General features: G+C 37.3%; 1 protein-coding gene and 1 pseudogene across 1 annotated transcript in view; one reads left to right on the top strand and one right to left on the bottom strand.

The window, feature by feature from the left end:
* Window positions 1-9,826, bottom strand: part of Atg6 (Beclin-1-like Atg6) — a 187,684-nt gene extending 177,858 nt beyond the window's left edge. Inside the window, exon 1 of the mRNA XM_067151648.2 lies at window positions 9,370-9,826. Within this exon, the coding sequence (XP_067007749.1) occupies window positions 9,370-9,481 (112 nt within the window). The 5' untranslated portion in view covers window positions 9,482-9,826. The remainder of the gene's footprint in view (window positions 1-9,369) is intronic.
* Window positions 9,827-10,163: 337 nt separating this feature from the next.
* On the top strand, window positions 10,164-14,419 carry LOC136877519 (striatin-interacting protein 1 homolog pseudogene; annotated as a pseudogene).
* The last annotated feature ends 4,213 nt before the right edge of the window (window positions 14,420-18,632 follow it).

The raw sequence follows: 18,632 nt of genomic DNA, 5'->3' as shown, positions 1-18,632 counted from the left end.
AAAAAACTGAAAACAAGGCCAATCCAATGAGAAATATTTAAAGAGACTTAAATTTTATAACAAAATACAATTCTTTTTTAAGACATCACATTTAATATCTGTTTGTGATGTGATGACGACGACGATGATGATGATGATGATAATAATAATAATAATAATATGGCCTCAGCTATTGTGTACAGGCATTTTAATTTACGAAGTTGCTGTAACATTTATCCGTATGCTAAGATTAAACAGACTCAACAAGCAACACCTTAACATCATTCATCATACGGACAGTCTACACAAAGAATAAAGAATATTACAAGCAAGCAGCCCACCCCCACTTCAATACCTCTACCATTTCATATGGTCATAACCAAGATGGGACCGAAACAGATCAATGAAATTAACAAACTTGTTCTCCCTTATTTTAATTTATAGAATATGTAAATATTGTGTAAAATAAGATTAGTTTCTAATTTTTAGTCACTTCCTCATTTCAAAGGTAGTTTAAAAGAGCAGAACACACCATGTATAAGTCACTAAACATAGACTGTAACTTAAAGTTTATTCCATATTTTGCATTCATTGCAAATGTTTGAAGTACATATTTACAATAGATGTAAATACATTGAAAATTAAAGACTATGAAAATAAACAGGAGGACCCAATTTCAGAATGTTTACTATTACACAGAAAGAGTTTGCTATGTGGTAGATTTATATAATGTCTAGCTGTAAGCTTGTATTTTGGGAGATAGTGGGTTCAAACCCCATCATCAGAAGTCTTGAAGATGGTTTTACGGATTTCTCATTTTCATGCCAAGCAAATACTGAGGTTGTACTCTAATTGAGGCCCACTCTCATCCCAGCATTGCTGAAAACCTGTACATGTTTGTACAATATTAAAACAAAAGAAAAAATGCTTGTATCACAAAGAATCTGCTATTGAACAATGATATATCAAGGAAACTAAAGAAAGGTAGAACTTGAGAATAGCTTCTCACACAGCATAGCTACAGCAAGTTGCAGTGGTTCACAGGTCGATGGTCTCTTGTTGCTAATGCCTTACTCAGTTACTGACACTATGCTACTAACTGAGGGGTTGAGAAATATAGTGGCGTAAGTCAGCAAAATTGAAAAATGGAGTTACGCCACGATTTGGCATTAGAATAACACACACTGTTTAGATTCATAGTGAAGTAAGCTCAGATACCATCAATTGCTGCTAGAAGGCAGCACAATTTATTGTTTGTCAAGGACACTAGCTAATTTACAGAATCATAGTGGCATAAGTCAGAGTTAAGCCACTATGATTGTAATGCATTGCGCGGGAAGATTGTTAAGATTGTTGTTGGTTTGTCTTTGTGGTAACAGTTTGCAGTAAGGCATCCACTAGTATAAATATGGATAAATTGTTAGAATGTGTAGAAAATAGTGACGACTGTGACAACGATCTGGACTACCAAGCTTCTGATGATACTGACAGTGCATCTGAAGGATCAGGTAAGTCAATAACTTGTTGCTGCCAATGTGCTTCCTTACTTTACTGTATTACCTAACTGTTGAATGTGAAACTAGTATTGAATTCCGTACGGATATAAGAATGAAGTTTATTATTGTAAATTACTTTCCTGTTATTGTAAATTGAAGTTTCATTATGTCCAATTACGAAACTTGATATTCAAACATGCAATAGAGTAGGTACTAAGCTACTTTCGTAAAGTAAACCAGAAACTCTAATGAGATACTGTTCAGCCTATTATTATTATTTTAGATTCAAGTGTTCTGTGTGGCTCCATGGCTAAATGGTTAGTGTGCTGCCTTTGGTCCAGAGGGTTCCGGGTTTGATTCCCGGTCGGGTCAGGGATTTTAACCCCCATTGGTTAATTCTGATGGCTTGGGGGCTGCGTGTGTGTGCCGTGTTCATAATTAGAATTCATAGGTAGAGCCCCATTCTCAATACGGAGTCTACTCAAAGACTTGGATTCAGCCTTTTTGGAGGCCATACGCCATTGTTATACAAGTGTTCTGTTAGTTGTAATTATATTTTCTGAATGAACACATTCCTACAATACATGAGACTCTGTCTTGTCTTTAGGAGCATTGGAAGGTGTCTGTCAGCTAAAACCAAATTAAATCCAGACGACGATAAAAGCTGCCACAGAAGTCACAAAAGTAACCATGGGCGTGACCATGGCTGCAACCACCAAAACCTGGAAGAGAAAAAGGAACCCACCAAAATGAGAACTTGTGAAGTGCCTGCGTAATTCAGGTAAGGCATATGTAAATATAAAAGGAACCCTAGTAAAGGAAAAAAAATTCCAAAATACCGACTGTGGCTGTCCAAAAGGATGTGTAGGATCGTTCTATGGGGATGAAAAAAGAAAACTCTTTGAAAGATTCTATGAAATGGGTGACTATTCAAGGCAGAATGCATATTTGTGTGGACTAGTATGTCATACAGCAGTTAAAAAAAGGCAGTAAGGGCAATTCCAGGCAAGCCACGAACTTGTATCACCTACAAAAAAATAATTCCACTGTATGAGTGTGCAAAATGTTTTTTCTACAGACATTTCTAGTGTCTGAGGAAGGGTCAATAGAGCTATAGCTAAAGAATGACACGGAAAGTCTCCTGGTGAGGATCGGCGGGGAAAACATAAGGTTGCCCAGAAAATTACTGACCAGCAAAAGCTCTTGTGCCAGGAACATATAAACCTGTTTCCAGCATTTCAGAGCCACTACTCTCGACGCGACAATCCTGAGGGAAAGTACCTCTGTCCCGATTTGAACATGAGGCAGATGTATACTCTGTATCAGGAATGGTGCAGACATCAAGGCCATGAACCCGTGAAGGAGTATTCTTACAGATATATCTTCAAGACTCAGTTCAATTTGTATTTCCACGCTCCAAGACAGGATACTTGCAAAACATGTGATAAGCTAAAACAGTTGTTAGATGTTGAAGAAGATGCCATGAAAAAGCATTCCTATCTCCCAAATGACAGTGACTTTCGGCTGACAGAGAAAGAAATCAAAGGGAAGGTTCTTTATGTGCCAGAAGACTGGCATAGGATTAGGGCCTATTCTTGGTGCATGCCGACAAAAGAAGTTCACGCTGGTCAAGATGAACCATGATGATTTTCTGTCCTCTCAGGAACTAGAGAAAAGTATCACAAAATGAAAAAAAGATATAGACAATGTGGATGTAAACTGGTTGCAAGAGACAATTCTTATGATTGTTCTGTATTGAAACTGACTATAAGCAAATTATCACAAAAATAATTTATTCTATCATCACCACCTATTCAATACAAGCCACGTGCTACGTGGATGAAATCTACATAGAGTATACTGATGATGAAGCACTCCATGAGAGGGACTGGAAGAGGCTGAAAGTAAATGTATCACAAATGATTTATTTACAGCATAAGATTTGTTTACGTGTGCACGTGTATTAATTTATCACCATTGGTTTGTTACAAACAAAGTGAGGAACAAGAGGTTAGACTTCGTTTAGGTTTGTGCAGAGCTTGAAAAATCGTGGGTGCCAGGTCTCCATGGTGACTTGAAATGAGAGTCTGGCATCTAGCTTTTTTGATGATAGTATTACCATTACCAATTTTTTTCTGGCAGTAGATCAGATATTTATGTGACTGGATGCATAAAAACCAAATTACATTATGCTAAATTTGTTATGAAGTTCAAAGTTTCAAATTTACCTTGAACCTTAATATTGAACCATATCATATCATGGTCCAATTGAGATAAATTAACACTGTGAATATATTTGAAGTAATCGCCAACGATCGAATGGGGGAGTGCTGCCTTGCAAACCGTGAGAGCGATGCCCGCTCACTCCAATTCATGTAGTGTAAATATTTGTGTATTTTCTTTTCCAGGAATGGTTTACTTGTGTTCATTGTAATTTTTATGTCCAGTGTATTGTTAGAGGGAGTTAAAGCCGATCGGCTATAATTGAGTTGTGAGGTTTCACACCTCTGTTCTTTGCCCACATTTCAGTTATAGTGATTAGAATCTGTTACATGTGATAAATATCATTTCTGATCCGTATTGATGATATTTGATCGAAATAATAACAATAAGTTATTTTATTAATTTGTATTGATGCCATTACTGTTATTATTTAAATTAGAATCTGTGCCGTTTTGGAGTGGAAAATTTAAGGCCAGTCCCAAAAAAAATGTTCTTTAGAGAGAGAGAGAGAGAGAGAGAGAGAGAGAGTGTGTACGACTAGTTCAGAAGTAATGAAATTAGGTCACTATATTCGAGTCCATCATTGTATTCTCATGTGAAGAGACGGTTATTAATCACAGCCTAATGGCTAAACGCCGTTCAACTTACCACAATCTCTGTTATAAATAATTAGGTAAATTTCGTTCATGTTCCATAATTCATTGAGCTTTCTATGACTGGGTTTGTGTACCGTATTTTTTTTAATGACCAGTGTCGTTATACATCATTGTATATTAACGTGTATCTGTGTTGTTTTATTTAGGGATTTTTCATTCTGATTCTGAATTCGAACTTTATGTTTTTAGTTAAATAAACCTGATTTTATCCCTGATTTTGTCAAGTTCTCATTCACGAAGATGTATTCTAGAACCTGTCCAGTATTCTGTGATCATTTTAGATTTTTTCGACCGATTTTTCGGACGTACCACACAGAGTCTCTGCTGAGATAGGCCAAGCAGGAACAGGGGAAGGTACAATATATTTAATTCCGCTGAGTTACGAGTATACCCAGACATCAACCAACTCGTTGTAGCCCAGCCATGCACTCTTACTGTGCACTTGCGTATTGTAATGTATTATGAGCACATTTGCTGTTGTTGTCGCATTTGGCAGCAGGCAGTAGCATAGGACAGTTCTGTACTTTGTTAGAGTGAAAGCACATCTACTGTTATATCCCTTTGTTCTATGCTAATGTGAAGCAACACTAATATGTGATCATCTAACTGAACAAAACATGGAAACTATGAAAAAAGTGAAAACAGTCTTCTTGAAAAAAAAAAAAAAAAAAAAAAAAACTTTGTGTGTCACAAGGATCACTTCTCCAGATATGTTAATGAAATGGTAAGAGACCTTCTTCCTGAAAGACCTGGGATATGACCATCAACTATCAGCAACGACAGCAGAGAATCAAGCGATTCAAAGAAGAAAAGAAAAAAAAAGCAGTCAAAATGTAGAAAGACTTCTATGCAACAGATGCCTTCATACAAAGAGACTGAACAGGAGTAAATTATGAGCTACAGCATTTAGTGACCAGCCTCAGCATACATGGGTTTCAGCATAGGATATGCATTCTCAAATCGTTCCATGAACCTACAAAAAAATGTGTGTGTGCGAACTATGCGGCGGAGAGTGTGGGAAGTACAACATCCAATGGTGCAAAGAAAAAACCAAATCTCTGACAGCCGACAGCAAAGAAACGTAAGAGTGCAGTGTGAGCAATTACTATAATCGTGGCCTCGTGCCTAATCTATATGCACATTCATGCGCTATTCCTTTATTATTAAATAGTGACCGAATCATCTAGGCCTGTCTGAACCTCCTTTTCTTGCCATGATTTTTCTTACAAGTTGTAACATTGGGTTATCTTTCCCTTAATAGGTTCTCATTTAGCAGCTGGAATTGATAAAATTTCTGGAGATATACTAAAGACAATGGGTTGGGATATAGTACCATATCTGAAGTACTTATTTGATTATTGTTTGGTCGGAGGAGCTATACCAGATGAATGGAGAGTTGCTATAGTAGCCCCTGTGTATAAAGGAAAGGGCGATAGACATAAAGCTGAAAATTACAGGCCAGTAAGTTTGACATGCATTGTATGTAAGCTTTGGGAAGGCATTCTTTCTGATTAAAGGCATAACAGTCTATAATGATAATGTAAGTATGTATGTAGTATTATCGGACCTTTATGTTTTCTTATATATGTAAATGATATGAGTGAAGGAGTGGAATCAGAGGTAAGGATTTTTGCGGATGATGTTATTCTCTATAGAGTAATAAATAAGTTACAAGATTGTGAGCAACTGCAACGTGACCTTGAAAATGTTGTGAGATGGACAGCAGGCAATGGTATGTTGATAAACGGGGTTAAAAGTCAGGTTGTGAGTTTCACAAATAGGAAAAGTCCTCTCAGTTTTAAGTACTGCATTGATGGGGTGAAAATTCCTTTTGGGGATCATTGTAAGTATCTAGGTGTTAATATAAGGAAAGATCTTCATTGGGGTAATCACATAAATGGGATTGTAAATAAAGAGTACAGATCTCTGCACATGGTTATGAGGGTGTTTAGGGGTTGTAGTAAGGATGTAAAGGAGAGGGCATATACGTCTCTGGTAAGGCCCCAACTAGAGTATGGTTCCAGTCTATGGGACCCTCACCAGGATTACCTGATTCAAGATTATGATGGATGGGCTTGGCTGACAAAAGTACGCTATATGATAATGGGACCTGGAAAGGTAAGTTAAACAGTGATGAATAAATAGTAGTGGAGAGGATAATTTTTCTTGACCGAGATGCACCCAGATAACAAAAAATTACAAAGGTAATGAGATTAACTGGAGCCTATTTACTAATCTCAGAAAAGATTTTTAAAATGTACTTTTACCACTCAATTAATAGCTGCCCTCAAAGGTTGAGATTCCAACTCATGATCCCGAGACTGACAGTTCAAAGATATCAGTCGAGGTAGCTTATTTTCCATGGAAAATACTATCGCAATGCTATCTTACTGTGCCCAGGGTTGACACATATTGCTTACAATTATTTAATTATTTCGTAAAATGACTACTCTTTGGGTTCATCTCCATACTTATTTTTAAAAACAAAGTTTCTGGGTATAAAATTATGTACTTCAACAGATAAATCTGTGGATTACCCAATGAACCTAATTTATCATACACACTGGTTTTTATGACTGCTTGTGGAACGTGCAGATTTATTAGCTATTAAAAATAAAACCTACAGCAATTTCTCCCTCCCATAAGACATTATTCCTCTGCATTTCTCTTAACAATTTAATGCACCAATGGCCATGGGATAGTTACGGTATATACAAAAATAGATGGAATAAATGTTCACTTAGAATACCATGAAGTTCTCTATGTTAGTCAGTACAAAATTTGGTCAAGGACAACCACTCTTTTCCCACATTCCTGGAGGTGATAGCGATCACAACGATTCTTGCACAGCTGACACATACCATCCTCCTGCAGATCATGATGTTTCGTATTGTCACATATTCTGTGATGGAAGCCATGTACCACAAATTGTGTCATGACATGTCGTAGTTCATAATTTGATTGTTTCCAATCTTGAGTAATCATGGCATCCATGGTATAAAACGCGCTCCATATTTCCTTTTTTCTTTGAATAAAGTTCTTGTTGAACATTGTTGTGGGCAGGTGTAGTATGCAGTAGCATCCACTCTTGCAGGTCCTCTATGAAGAACCTTTCTCTTACTAGTTTGTATACCAATCATGAGGGAGTAAATTTCAATAGGCCTAGAACTTTCTTTAGATAAACAGCTTTGGTCTTCTCTAAATCTCTTAAATTACTATTGGTAAGATGGTCTCATATTAGATGTAGTCCATAACTCACTATTGGTGAGATCTTCACTTTAAAGAGCTTCATCGCTATATCCACTGAGATACTCCGTAGATGCTTAATTTCATTCATGGCTATTACCGCAGCAGCGACCTTGTCTTTTATATGTAGCGTGAAAGTGGTACCCGTGACCTGTAGAGTCATTCCCAGGTACTTAAAGGAGGCGGGCGTTGATAATCTCTCACACCTGTAATAAATTGTGTCTTTTAATGCAATTTTCCCTCCTCGTCTGAATGTCAAGACTACTGTTTTACTTGCATTTAGCTGTAAATCGTTTCTACCTGCCCATTCCACTAATCTATCAAAAGCTGTTTGTAGATCTTCACTGGACGAAAATGCAATTTTTCTTTTTTTTTGCTAGGGGCTTTACGTCGCATCGACACAGATAGGTCTTATGGCGACGATGGGTTAGAAAAGGCCTAGGAGTTGGAAGGAAGTGGTCGTGGCCTTTATTAAGGTACAGCCCCAGCATTTGCCTGGTGTGAAAATGGGAACCATGGAAAACCATCTTCAGGGCTGCCAACAGTGGGATTCGAACCCACTATCTCCCGGATGCAAGCTCACAGCCGCGCGCCTCTACGCACACGGCCAACTCACCCGGTGAAAACGCAATTGCCATATGATCCGCATAGACATAAATTTTTACATTCTCCGAACTTGCTCTTCTGATTGCATCCATGGTCACTATGTTGTACAGGATTGGGCTCAACGGATCCCCCTGAAGCAGTCCTGTTGTTTGTTCTATGGGAAGGGACGTTGTCAAGTTGTCGTCAATTTGTACGTGGTTCTCTGCAAGTATATTTCGTATCAGAACAAGTAGGGCATTATCTCTTCCAATAAGCGGCTCAAGTTTTTCTATCCGTAATGTTCTGCTGACCGAGCCAAAGACCTTTGAGAAGTTGATGTAAGCAACATGTAGTTTCTGCTTCTGTCCCCCTGTCATTTTGTAAGCACTGAACAGCGTGTAGAGTAGATCTACCCTTACAAAACCCAAATTGCTCTTCCGGTATCACACGGTCCACAAGTTCTGTTAGTCTTTTTTCAAGGAGCTTAAGTCAGTAGGCTATTTTAAATGGAATGCATTCTAATGCAATACCCCTGTAAGCATGTAGATCCTCATGATTTCCCTTCTCTTTATAGCCTAGCTCCTTTAGTGTGGCGTATCTCCATCTGTCCGTAATGGATCCTCTTGGCATTGATTCATGACGGATGTCCAAGCTGCTTTGAGCTCTGTAATGTTCTGTTTCAAGCGTTTGTTACATAGGCTATCTGGACCACAAGCCTTGTGGTCTTTACTTTTCTGAATTGCCTCTTCTACCTCATCTTCTGTGAACAGCCAGGTAATGGTAATGTTGTTTCTCTTAACTGCTTAGTGTTCTCTCCCCTTCGAAAACACATGGATGACGTAGATGCCTACAATATCTTAAAACTTGCTTACAAGAATACTCAATCTATTAATAAAATTCACCAATAAATTTGGTTACACAATCATCTTTTTGGTATTAATCCTGCCCGGGGGCCACTACATTTGTATTTTAATTCCTGTCCTCCTTGAAGCGTAGGTCACCTCTTTCTATCAATATCAATCTATCATGAAAATTCAAAAAAGAAAAAGGCAGTTACATGAATTTAAATATCAACAATAGTCTAACAATTTCTCATAGTCTAATTAATGCTCTTTCCAAAATAACTGAAACTTAACTAAAGGCATACAAATAACATATTCTCTATATGACACTACTGTACTTACAAGAAAGTTCAGCAAGTGTGTGTTCTCCTAAACTGTTGAATGAAGGATCAAGTTTTAAAGGCTGAAGACATCTCTGGCAAACAAAGCTTACACTGCACTTCGGCTCGACCATTGTAAGGAAACTTGATCAATATCGCATATACGTGGTACTCGGAACATGTGATGTTTACATCATTATTGCAATCATAGAGCAATGAACAACACACTGAATGACGACGGCGTGAGAACTGTCAAAAAGGTCAATAAAAACAATTTCAAAGACGGAGTGGCAACAAAATTGGATGGTTGTTTCAAACAATCAGACTCGAGCACAAAATTTTCCTCATATCTCCGACAGACAGTTATAGTTTTTGCACCACATTATTCCATTTTAAGTAGGGCTAACAAAAAATAACAAAAAAAGTATCCCTTCATCAACATACGTCAAGTCACAATCATTCACAACCTTGGAAAACACTATCCTATCGCAATGCTATCTTACAGCGCCCAGGGTTGACACATTTTGCTTACGATTATTTAGTTATTTTGTAAAATTGCTATTCTTTGGGTTCATCTTCATATTTATTTTTAAAAACAGATTCCAGGGTATAAAAACTACGTACTTCAATAGATAAATGTGCAGATTTATTATGAGAATTATATTAATGTTGATGATTTAATTTCTTTGTTACGTTGGTTAGATAAATTTAAATCCCCCTGCTGCATGTTTTCAACATTGGCTATACTGTATAAATATTTCTATGTTCGTTTGTTTATATGCATTATCTTTGTTTATATGGTATATTGGTCAGGATATTGGTGGTAGCGAGTGGAAGAAGGTTATGTTTTTTATTCAAGTTTAATTCGAAGCATAATCATGGACCCGAATGGTAATGGGAAGCGTGGACGTCCCACCAAATTAATAGATTTGTTCAAGCGGCAGAGACAGGATTCGGAGAGTGGTCCCGATTGCCCGGATATAGATTTCAACTATGACGATTCTGATACATTGGTTAATGAGATAGCTGAATTGTACAGTTATACAGAACAACCCGAATTTCAGCAGAATGTGAAAGCTTTTGAAGAGCAGATGAAGGATTATAAACTGGGTCCCTTCTGGTTGAAATTTTCAGATGAACAGCGAAAATCTGTCGTTGCTAAGTTGCTAGATCAGTGTGAAGTTTCTAATAAAACAGTTAGAATGAAAGCAGCAAGGTGTATATTGTATTTAGCTCAGGGATGTTGGGCTGAATTGCAGTCGGATGCAGAACAGCAGGATTGGTCTAGGAGGAATGTCCTCCTCCTTTATGAGTGTGGTGTTTTTGGTGCCTTTGTAGAACTTCTGAATATGGAAATTGAAAATAGTTCAGCAGCATCTACTGCTCTACGAAAACTTACAGTCAGCTTAGCAGACTCAGCAGATTTGCGTGTTGTGCTGAATGTGTTATATACTATGATTGAGGTTATGCGATTTGAGCTAGAAGATGAAGAGGATGAGGGTGATAATAGTGGGAGAAAGAATTTCCGTGAAGCTTTCAAAAGTGAATTAAGTAATCCTTTGGGAGATGAATTACTTGTTGTTAAATTGTTAGGAATGGTAACTCGCTTTTGCAGTGGATCAGCTCCACATTTTCCTATGAAGAAGGTATTATTGGTTCTCTGGAAAACTATACTCTTCACACTTGGTGGTATGGAGACTTTATGCCAGCTAAAACATGCATATCGTGAAAAATATGGGCTCAGTGTATCCCAAGACACAATGGAAGTTGCAAGAACAATGCGAGCTTCCTCTCCTCCTGCAAGTGCTGCTGATTTGCTTGAAGCTCAGAATCAGAAACGCAACATAAGGCCCTTTCGTCGAAGTCTTATGAAACAAAGCTCTCTCGATGATGGCATGGAGTTTGAAGGAACTGATCAAGTTGATGATGAGGGTAGAGAGTTTGAGGAGAGAGAAATAATGGAAGAAGTTGAAGAGCAACAACCTCCTAGTCCTCAACCTGATACTCCTATATCAGTCAAAGGGAAAGGACTACCCTGGACTCCTAAAGCACGACAGAAAGACTTGGATCAATTTCTTGAAAATACGAGAATGAAATTTGTGGGTTTTCCTCTTCAGGGTGATAGGGTATCTCTGGCTGGTCTTCCAGAGCCTATTCATGAAGGTGTCAGCGTCCTGAAACACAACATGTACATCTCCTTATCAGAAATTCAGATACAGCAAGAAGAGAATATATCAAGAAATCCCATATCAGCTCCTGAGGGCTCAATACCTTTGACTCCTGCAGAAATTCTTTATCAGGGTATGTTACCAAATCTACCCCAGTATATGATAGCACTTCTAAAGATCTTGTTAGCTGCAGCTCCAACTTCCAAAGCAAAAACTGATTCCATTAACATTATGGCTGATGTTTTGCCTGAAGAGATGCCTATGTCAATTCTTCAGTCAATGAAACTGGGAATAGATGTTAATAGACACAAGGAAATCATTGTTAAAGCAGTTTCTGGCATACTGTTGTTATTACTCAAACACTTTAAGCTTAATCATGTGTATCAGTTTGAGTTCATGTCTCAGCACTTAGTGTTTGCGAATTGTATTCCCCTTGTTTTGAAGTTCTTTAATCAGAACATTATGGCTTATGTTGGTGCAAAAAATACTATTCCCATCATGGATTTTCCTTCTTGTGTTATTGGTGATCAGCCTAAACTGACTGCTGAAAGTTTAGAGATAGGAGATAATCAGTTATTTTCATGGCGCAATATCTTCTCGTGCATTAATCTTTTGAGGATTCTCAATAAGCTTACTAAGTGGAAACATTCTAGGATAATGATGTTGGTAGTGTTCAAATCAGCTCCTATTTTGAAGAGGACTCTCAAAGTTCGCCATGCCATGATGCAACTCTATGTATTAAAATTACTGAAAATGCAAACTAAATACCTAGGTCGTCAGTGGCGTAAGTCAAACATGAAGACGATGAGTGCCATTTATCAAAAAGTACGTCATCGTTTGAATGATGATTGGGCATACGGCAATGATCTGGATGCTCGCCCGTGGGATTTTCAAGCTGAAGAATGTGCTCTACGTGCCTGTGTGGATAGGTTTAACAACCGACGATATAATTCTGGTTCTAGGGACCCTGATTTTGAACCACTGGATACCTGTAGCATAAGTGTACTTGGTCAGCCCTTTGAGCTCAGTGACTATTTCAAGCAACATTATGAAATGTGGCTTCGTCAGGAAGTTTTTGGGGGTTCATTTGGTGAGAAGTTTGGTTAGCTATCATGATTGAATTATCCTTTAATGATAAGCCTGCTTTTATATAGAGTTGAAATTAATTGAAAGTGGAAATTGATGTTGCAACTATTTCCTTGTATCATATGTGGCTGGCACCATAGTGACATATCAATACTGTAAAAACATGTAGTTTTAGTGTAAATAATTGATATGTCCAAGGTAAATTTGACATTGTGAGTTTAATATTATACTGTGTATGTTCTTGTTAAATTAATTTGGTATTTCTGTAGTGAATACCATGGGAGCAACATTTCTATTCTTTTAATTACCCTTTACTTAAGTACTATTTATTTCAGTCTGAATACGTTTGTGTTTGAGTACAGGTAACTGATTAATCATTTTAAACGGGGAAAAGTAAAATGAAATAATGTCTAATTGTAACTTTCTTTTAAACATTGTGTGTTTCATTTTGATCAGCAATAGCTCTAAATATAGGAAAGTGTGGTTTAAGTCATCATTGTATGTTTCTTTGATCCTTATACAGCCTGTGTTAAGTTGTTTTGGGGGTAGAACTAATGTAATACAAACCTCTGGCAATATCTGTAGGTTCCCACTCACTACTCCTTTGTTGCTAGCAGCTTAGTTATTTGCTCACATGATTATCAGTCATGACATTTGCTGTTGATCAGATTTTAGTAACATTCTGTCACTTTTTAACCATGAGGGGTGCATAATAAAAAAGAACCATCCCGTTGATTGAGGGGGTGCGTGCATGTGTGTGTGGGGAGGAGGGCTCGCCGCTTTGTTTTAATAAGAGCCTAGGTTAATTCATTTGTCACAGTTGGCAATCACACCAATCTGCATTAAATTCTTGGAGTGACACCATATTTTATAAATTCATCCAGTGACAGTAGCTGTTCACACAGGGGGGTGGGGCCTGTATACTATCTGCGCACTTTTTAGCGATAGATTTGTGTACGGTTTTGAGGAGTAAGGAGGGAGCACTTCCAGTTCCGTTAGTACTGCCAACTGAATGGAAATGAAATCTGAATTGAATCGATAATATGATCGATCGATATGAATTTTCTAAACCTTTGTTATTTTAAGCTAACAACTGTGTCACACACACATTATATAACATTTCTTGATGTGAATCTTATTCCTAGAGTGAATTCAATAGTTTGGCTTTGCTGTTTAAATAACAGCAGTACTAGTACGTAAAGTGTACACCAGACGTCGCACAGCGATGCATAAGCGATTCATAGTTTGTGTTTCAAAGATTGCCAGTAAGAAACTCGAAGATTGCCAAGGTCGACCACTTCAGCACTAGGGTGTAAATCTATCACTAAAAAGTGCGCAGATAGTAGAAAATATCTCATGATTTATGTTATTTTCTTATAACAGTCAGTGTATTTCAAGGGTTGGTGGGTCCCTTCCTTTGACAATGAACACACCACTCTCCTACAAATAATACAAGGTGAGATTTATGTGATTTACCTTTTGAAATAATGTAATTTATGCTGAGATGCATATTACATAGTTTTACCAATCAAGTGGTTTTGTTTCTTTGATATGATTCATTAAAAAAGAGGGCCCGATCGCTGCAAATACTGAACTGGTGACTCAGGAAAGTAACATAAGCAAGCTGTAAAAGGAAATTCACTGTTATGTTTTAATGTGATCATTGCCATACAAGATAAAACTAAAATGTTTATAAGTTTGATAAAATACTATGAATCATTATTAACTTAACCCATTAGACATGCAGAGATGAACTGGATCTTTTTGACGAGGCCATTTTAAAGATGTATTCCTGTTAGTATATTGAGTTTTTCTACCTATGTATTATGTGTTTTAAGATTGATTTGTACGAGTATTACCAGTATTTAGTTCCCACAAAATGTTTGTGTAATTTTTTTTTTTTTTTTTTTTTTTTTTTTTTTTTTTTTTTTTTTTTTTTTTTACAGTTGATTATATCATCATATGCCCTCATCCATATGCAGCCAGGTCAGGGCAGAGATGATTCCTCTCCATATTACTATGTACCACTCATCATCATCATGTTCTACTCTTCCTGTGTATTGCATATTATAGGATTGATTTTTATTATTTCCTATTATTTGCATCATCAGTCTGTAAGAAAAACTAATATAATTTTGCTTTATGTTCCTAAACTGTCATCCGTGGTTTCTCTTCCTTTTCATTCATAATTTCATATTTTCAATGCATTCCTTCTTCATTTAACCTATCTATGAAATACATAATTTAAAAAATCTCTCTCTGATCGTTTGTAACATACTTCTCAGGATTTTTTTCCCTTCCCTTCACTTTGATTCTCAATTATTGTTCTTCCTATTCACTGCATCAAACTGTTCTTAGATTTCTCCCTCATCCTTTCCCAAAAGCACATTGTCAATCAATCGGTCATTATTGATCTACATTTAGGACTCTTGCTCAGGTGACAGATTCCCAATGAGTTGTTTACATAGTCTTTTCTTAATTGATTTCAAAGAACTTGGAAATTTTTCAAACATTTTCCTCAATGAATTATTCCAATCACTAATTCTCACTAATTTTCTTCTATGAATATTTGCACCACTATGTTGACTCTTGAATTCCAACTTCGTCTTCATATTACGATCTTTCCTACTTTTAAAAGTTTCACTCAGTCTTATTCGTTTACTAATGCCATTCCACGTCATTTCTCCACCAACAGCTCAGAACATACCGGTACCACTTATCGCAAGTTATAAATTTCATTGTTGTTCCGTATTGACTTTGAATATTCAGTATATATAGAGATTTGAGGATTTCCATTCAGTCAATACAATTTTTAATCACTCTTAGCAATTAATTATATTTTAAAAAATATGCAGTACATGTTTCCTCTCTTAAAAGACATCTTCAGCTACTTCATACAGTTTAAATTAAAATAAACATAAAAGACATTGACAACGATCTAGTATAGTTACAACTTTTTTAAGTCCTAGAATCAAACTAATGAGTATGCACTGAGTACATTTTAAAAGATGCTTGGAATAAAATCTGAGTCATAGAACTAGAGCCTTAAAAATAGAAGAAAAAAAAACATCCACTACAGTATTTCTTCAAGGTACAACAATCACACTTTAAAATCTTCTCTTTAAAGTAAAATTTGTGTTTCTTATGATTAATATAAAATACATTGTTCATAAGTTTCCACAATTAATCCTGATTGAAGCGGGGAGAATTCCTCAAGGTTGAAAAGAATGATGTATTGAACTATTACGATAACAAAAGTTGTGGAATTCAAGTGTGCAGTGTTCAATAAAGATATGTATCTTTTTGTCGTTCTTGTTACCGTAATAGTTCAATACATTGTTCTTTTCAACCTTGAGAAATTCTCCCCGCTTCAATCAGGATTAATTGTGGAAACTTACGAACAATGTATTTTATATTAATCATAACAAGAATGAATTTTACTTTGAAGAGAATATTTTAAAATGTGATTATTGTAACTTGAAGAAACAGTGGATGTTTTTCTATTTTTTAGACTCTAATTTTATGACTTAGATATTTCTCTAAGCATTTTTTTTCCTATCTGTTTTACGTCGCACCGACATAGATACGTCTTATGGCGACGATGGGATAGGAAAGGTCTAGGAAGTGGAATGAAGCGGCCGTGGCCTTAATTAAGGTACAGCCCCGGCATTTGCCTGGTGTGAAAATGGGAAACCACGGAAAACCATCTTCAGGGCTGCCGACAGTGGGGTTCAAACCAACTATCTCCCGATTACTGGATACTGGCCGCACTTAAGCGACTGCAGCTATCGAGCTCGGTTAAGCATCTTTTAAAATGTACTCAGTGTAGTTTGAAGAGTTGTAACTATACTAGATCATTGTCAATGTCTCTTATGTTTATTTTAATTTAAACTGTATAAAGCAGCTGAAGATGTCTCTTAGGAGATGAAACGTACTGCATCTTATTTACAATATACTTCATCGCTAAGAGTGATTAAAAATTGTATTAATTGGGTGGAAATCCTCAAATCTCTACATATTCTGAACATACCGCTTAGTCGAGCAGCTTGTCTCCTTACTCCCAAGTCTTCCCAGCCCAAAGTTGCAACATTTTCATTAACACTACTCTTTTGTCGGAAATCACCCAGAATAAATTATGTTGCTTTCCTTTGGATCTTTTCCAGTTCTCGTGTCAAGAAATCCTGATGTGGATCCTGTTGACTGGAACCGTACTCATATTGAGTCAAAATATGGTACATGTTGGTTAAATGAGTGAAGTTGTGCTGCATAACATATTGATCTATATCCAAGAATTGTGTCTCTGTTGTGGTTTCTAGAGTGCGTTTGCGGCTTACTTTGATGTGCTGACCTAGTGTTTGTGTTGTCTAGTAGTTTTACAATCTTTATTTGCTGTTATTGGTGTGTAATTTGTGAAAGTTTTACGCCTTAAGTGGCGGCCATTTTGGGTTTCCTACAATGGTTCCATAGATAACACTAGATAGAAAGGCAATTTATTTTATCTGTCTATAAATTCTTGCCCTAAGTGTCAGCCATCTTGTCCGATTTAACATAATTGCCATAGAAACCACGATTCACATCGTAACTCTGCTCTACATATCTGGTGTTTGTTAAAGGAAAGTATCGACATTTTTTCGCTGGGTGAACTCAGGAAGGCATAAAGAAGAAAGACCAATATTTATCTCGTTGTTAGCGGAATTTTGTGCGGAAAGGGACAACTGATCATACCGTGTAGTGCCAACTTTATACTATACATAGCTTCAAATTACACGGCCGGTGGATCGTTACGAAGTGGTGACTTTCATCATGTCAGAGAAGTGTACAACCCCAGCAGAAACAGATCGGTGCGACAACTGCAAAAAGCAAGTCGCCGATGGGGAGGCGAAGCTGTCGAATGCGAGATTTGTAATAGATGGCAGCACTTCGGCTGCACGTAAATGACTAAAGGGGAATTTGATATAATAAAAAGAAGACACTGCATGCTAACTTGGTTATGCAGTAAATGCAAATCAAAAATAAAGGCAATCAATATGGAAGAGGAACTACTAGATAAACTATCGACACGTATTCAAACTATAATAGAGTCCGTGAAGAATAGCTTATTAAGGGAAGAAATGCACAATGCGTTGCGGAAGGAATTCGAAACTTGCAGATCTTCAGTAACTAAGTGTAAGGCGCCGAGTCCTCCCGAAAAACAAGGGGAAGAATCATCTTTGAATATCGGACCACCGAACCCGCATTCAGCAATGATTACAGATACTATAACCCCACATCAACGAGGAAAAATGGGACGTAAGGCAAGTGTGGCAAATGATGGACCCGCAATAGAGCCACAGCACGAAAAAGAAGAAATGAGCTCCAAAGCTTTGGAAAAAGAGAGGGAAGAAAAGAAGAACTACCTCAGAAGGGGAAGGAAAAGCCAAAGGAGACAGGGATCCCCACGAAATAGCATACAAGAGAAAATACCGTATTGAAAACGACCGTGAAAGGGACATAATTGACCTGGAGGAAAACTACAACCCGGAGGAAAGTACTAGTAACGTTTATGGAAAAATAAATAAAAGGAAAGCAGACCAACAAAGAGAAACGAATCGCAGGAACTTAGAAGATACCAGAGGATTAACAACACAAGAAACCCTTGAACACAAAGAACACTCACGGAAGGAATCAGTACGAGGTATGAGAGAAGGAGTTACGAGACTGAAAGGGCGGAGAGAATTGCCTGGTTATACATAGGAAGACTAGACCCAGACACTACCGAGGCCGATATTGTAGACTACCTAAGAGAAAACGAAGTGAAGGGTAGAATTTACTGTGATATAGTTAGTGAGAAACCCGGCTCAAGAGCATTCAAAATAGGGATTCCAATGATTGATCTTGAGAGAGTTCACAAAAGTTCCTTCTGGCCTTCTAGCGTGTTCTGCTGGCCCTTTCGGCAACCCTGGAAGTTTAGAGGGTTGCAGCAACGCTTTTAACATCATGAACTGGAATGTTGAAGGATTAAGAGGTGCCCTGAACCTACTGACGAAGAACA

The sequence above is a fragment of the Anabrus simplex genome, chromosome 1 (assembly GCF_040414725.1).
Source record: "Anabrus simplex isolate iqAnaSimp1 chromosome 1, ASM4041472v1, whole genome shotgun sequence".
Lineage (NCBI taxonomy): Eukaryota > Metazoa > Arthropoda > Insecta > Orthoptera > Tettigoniidae > Anabrus > Anabrus simplex.
This window is presented reverse-complemented; position numbering and strand designations above follow the sequence as displayed.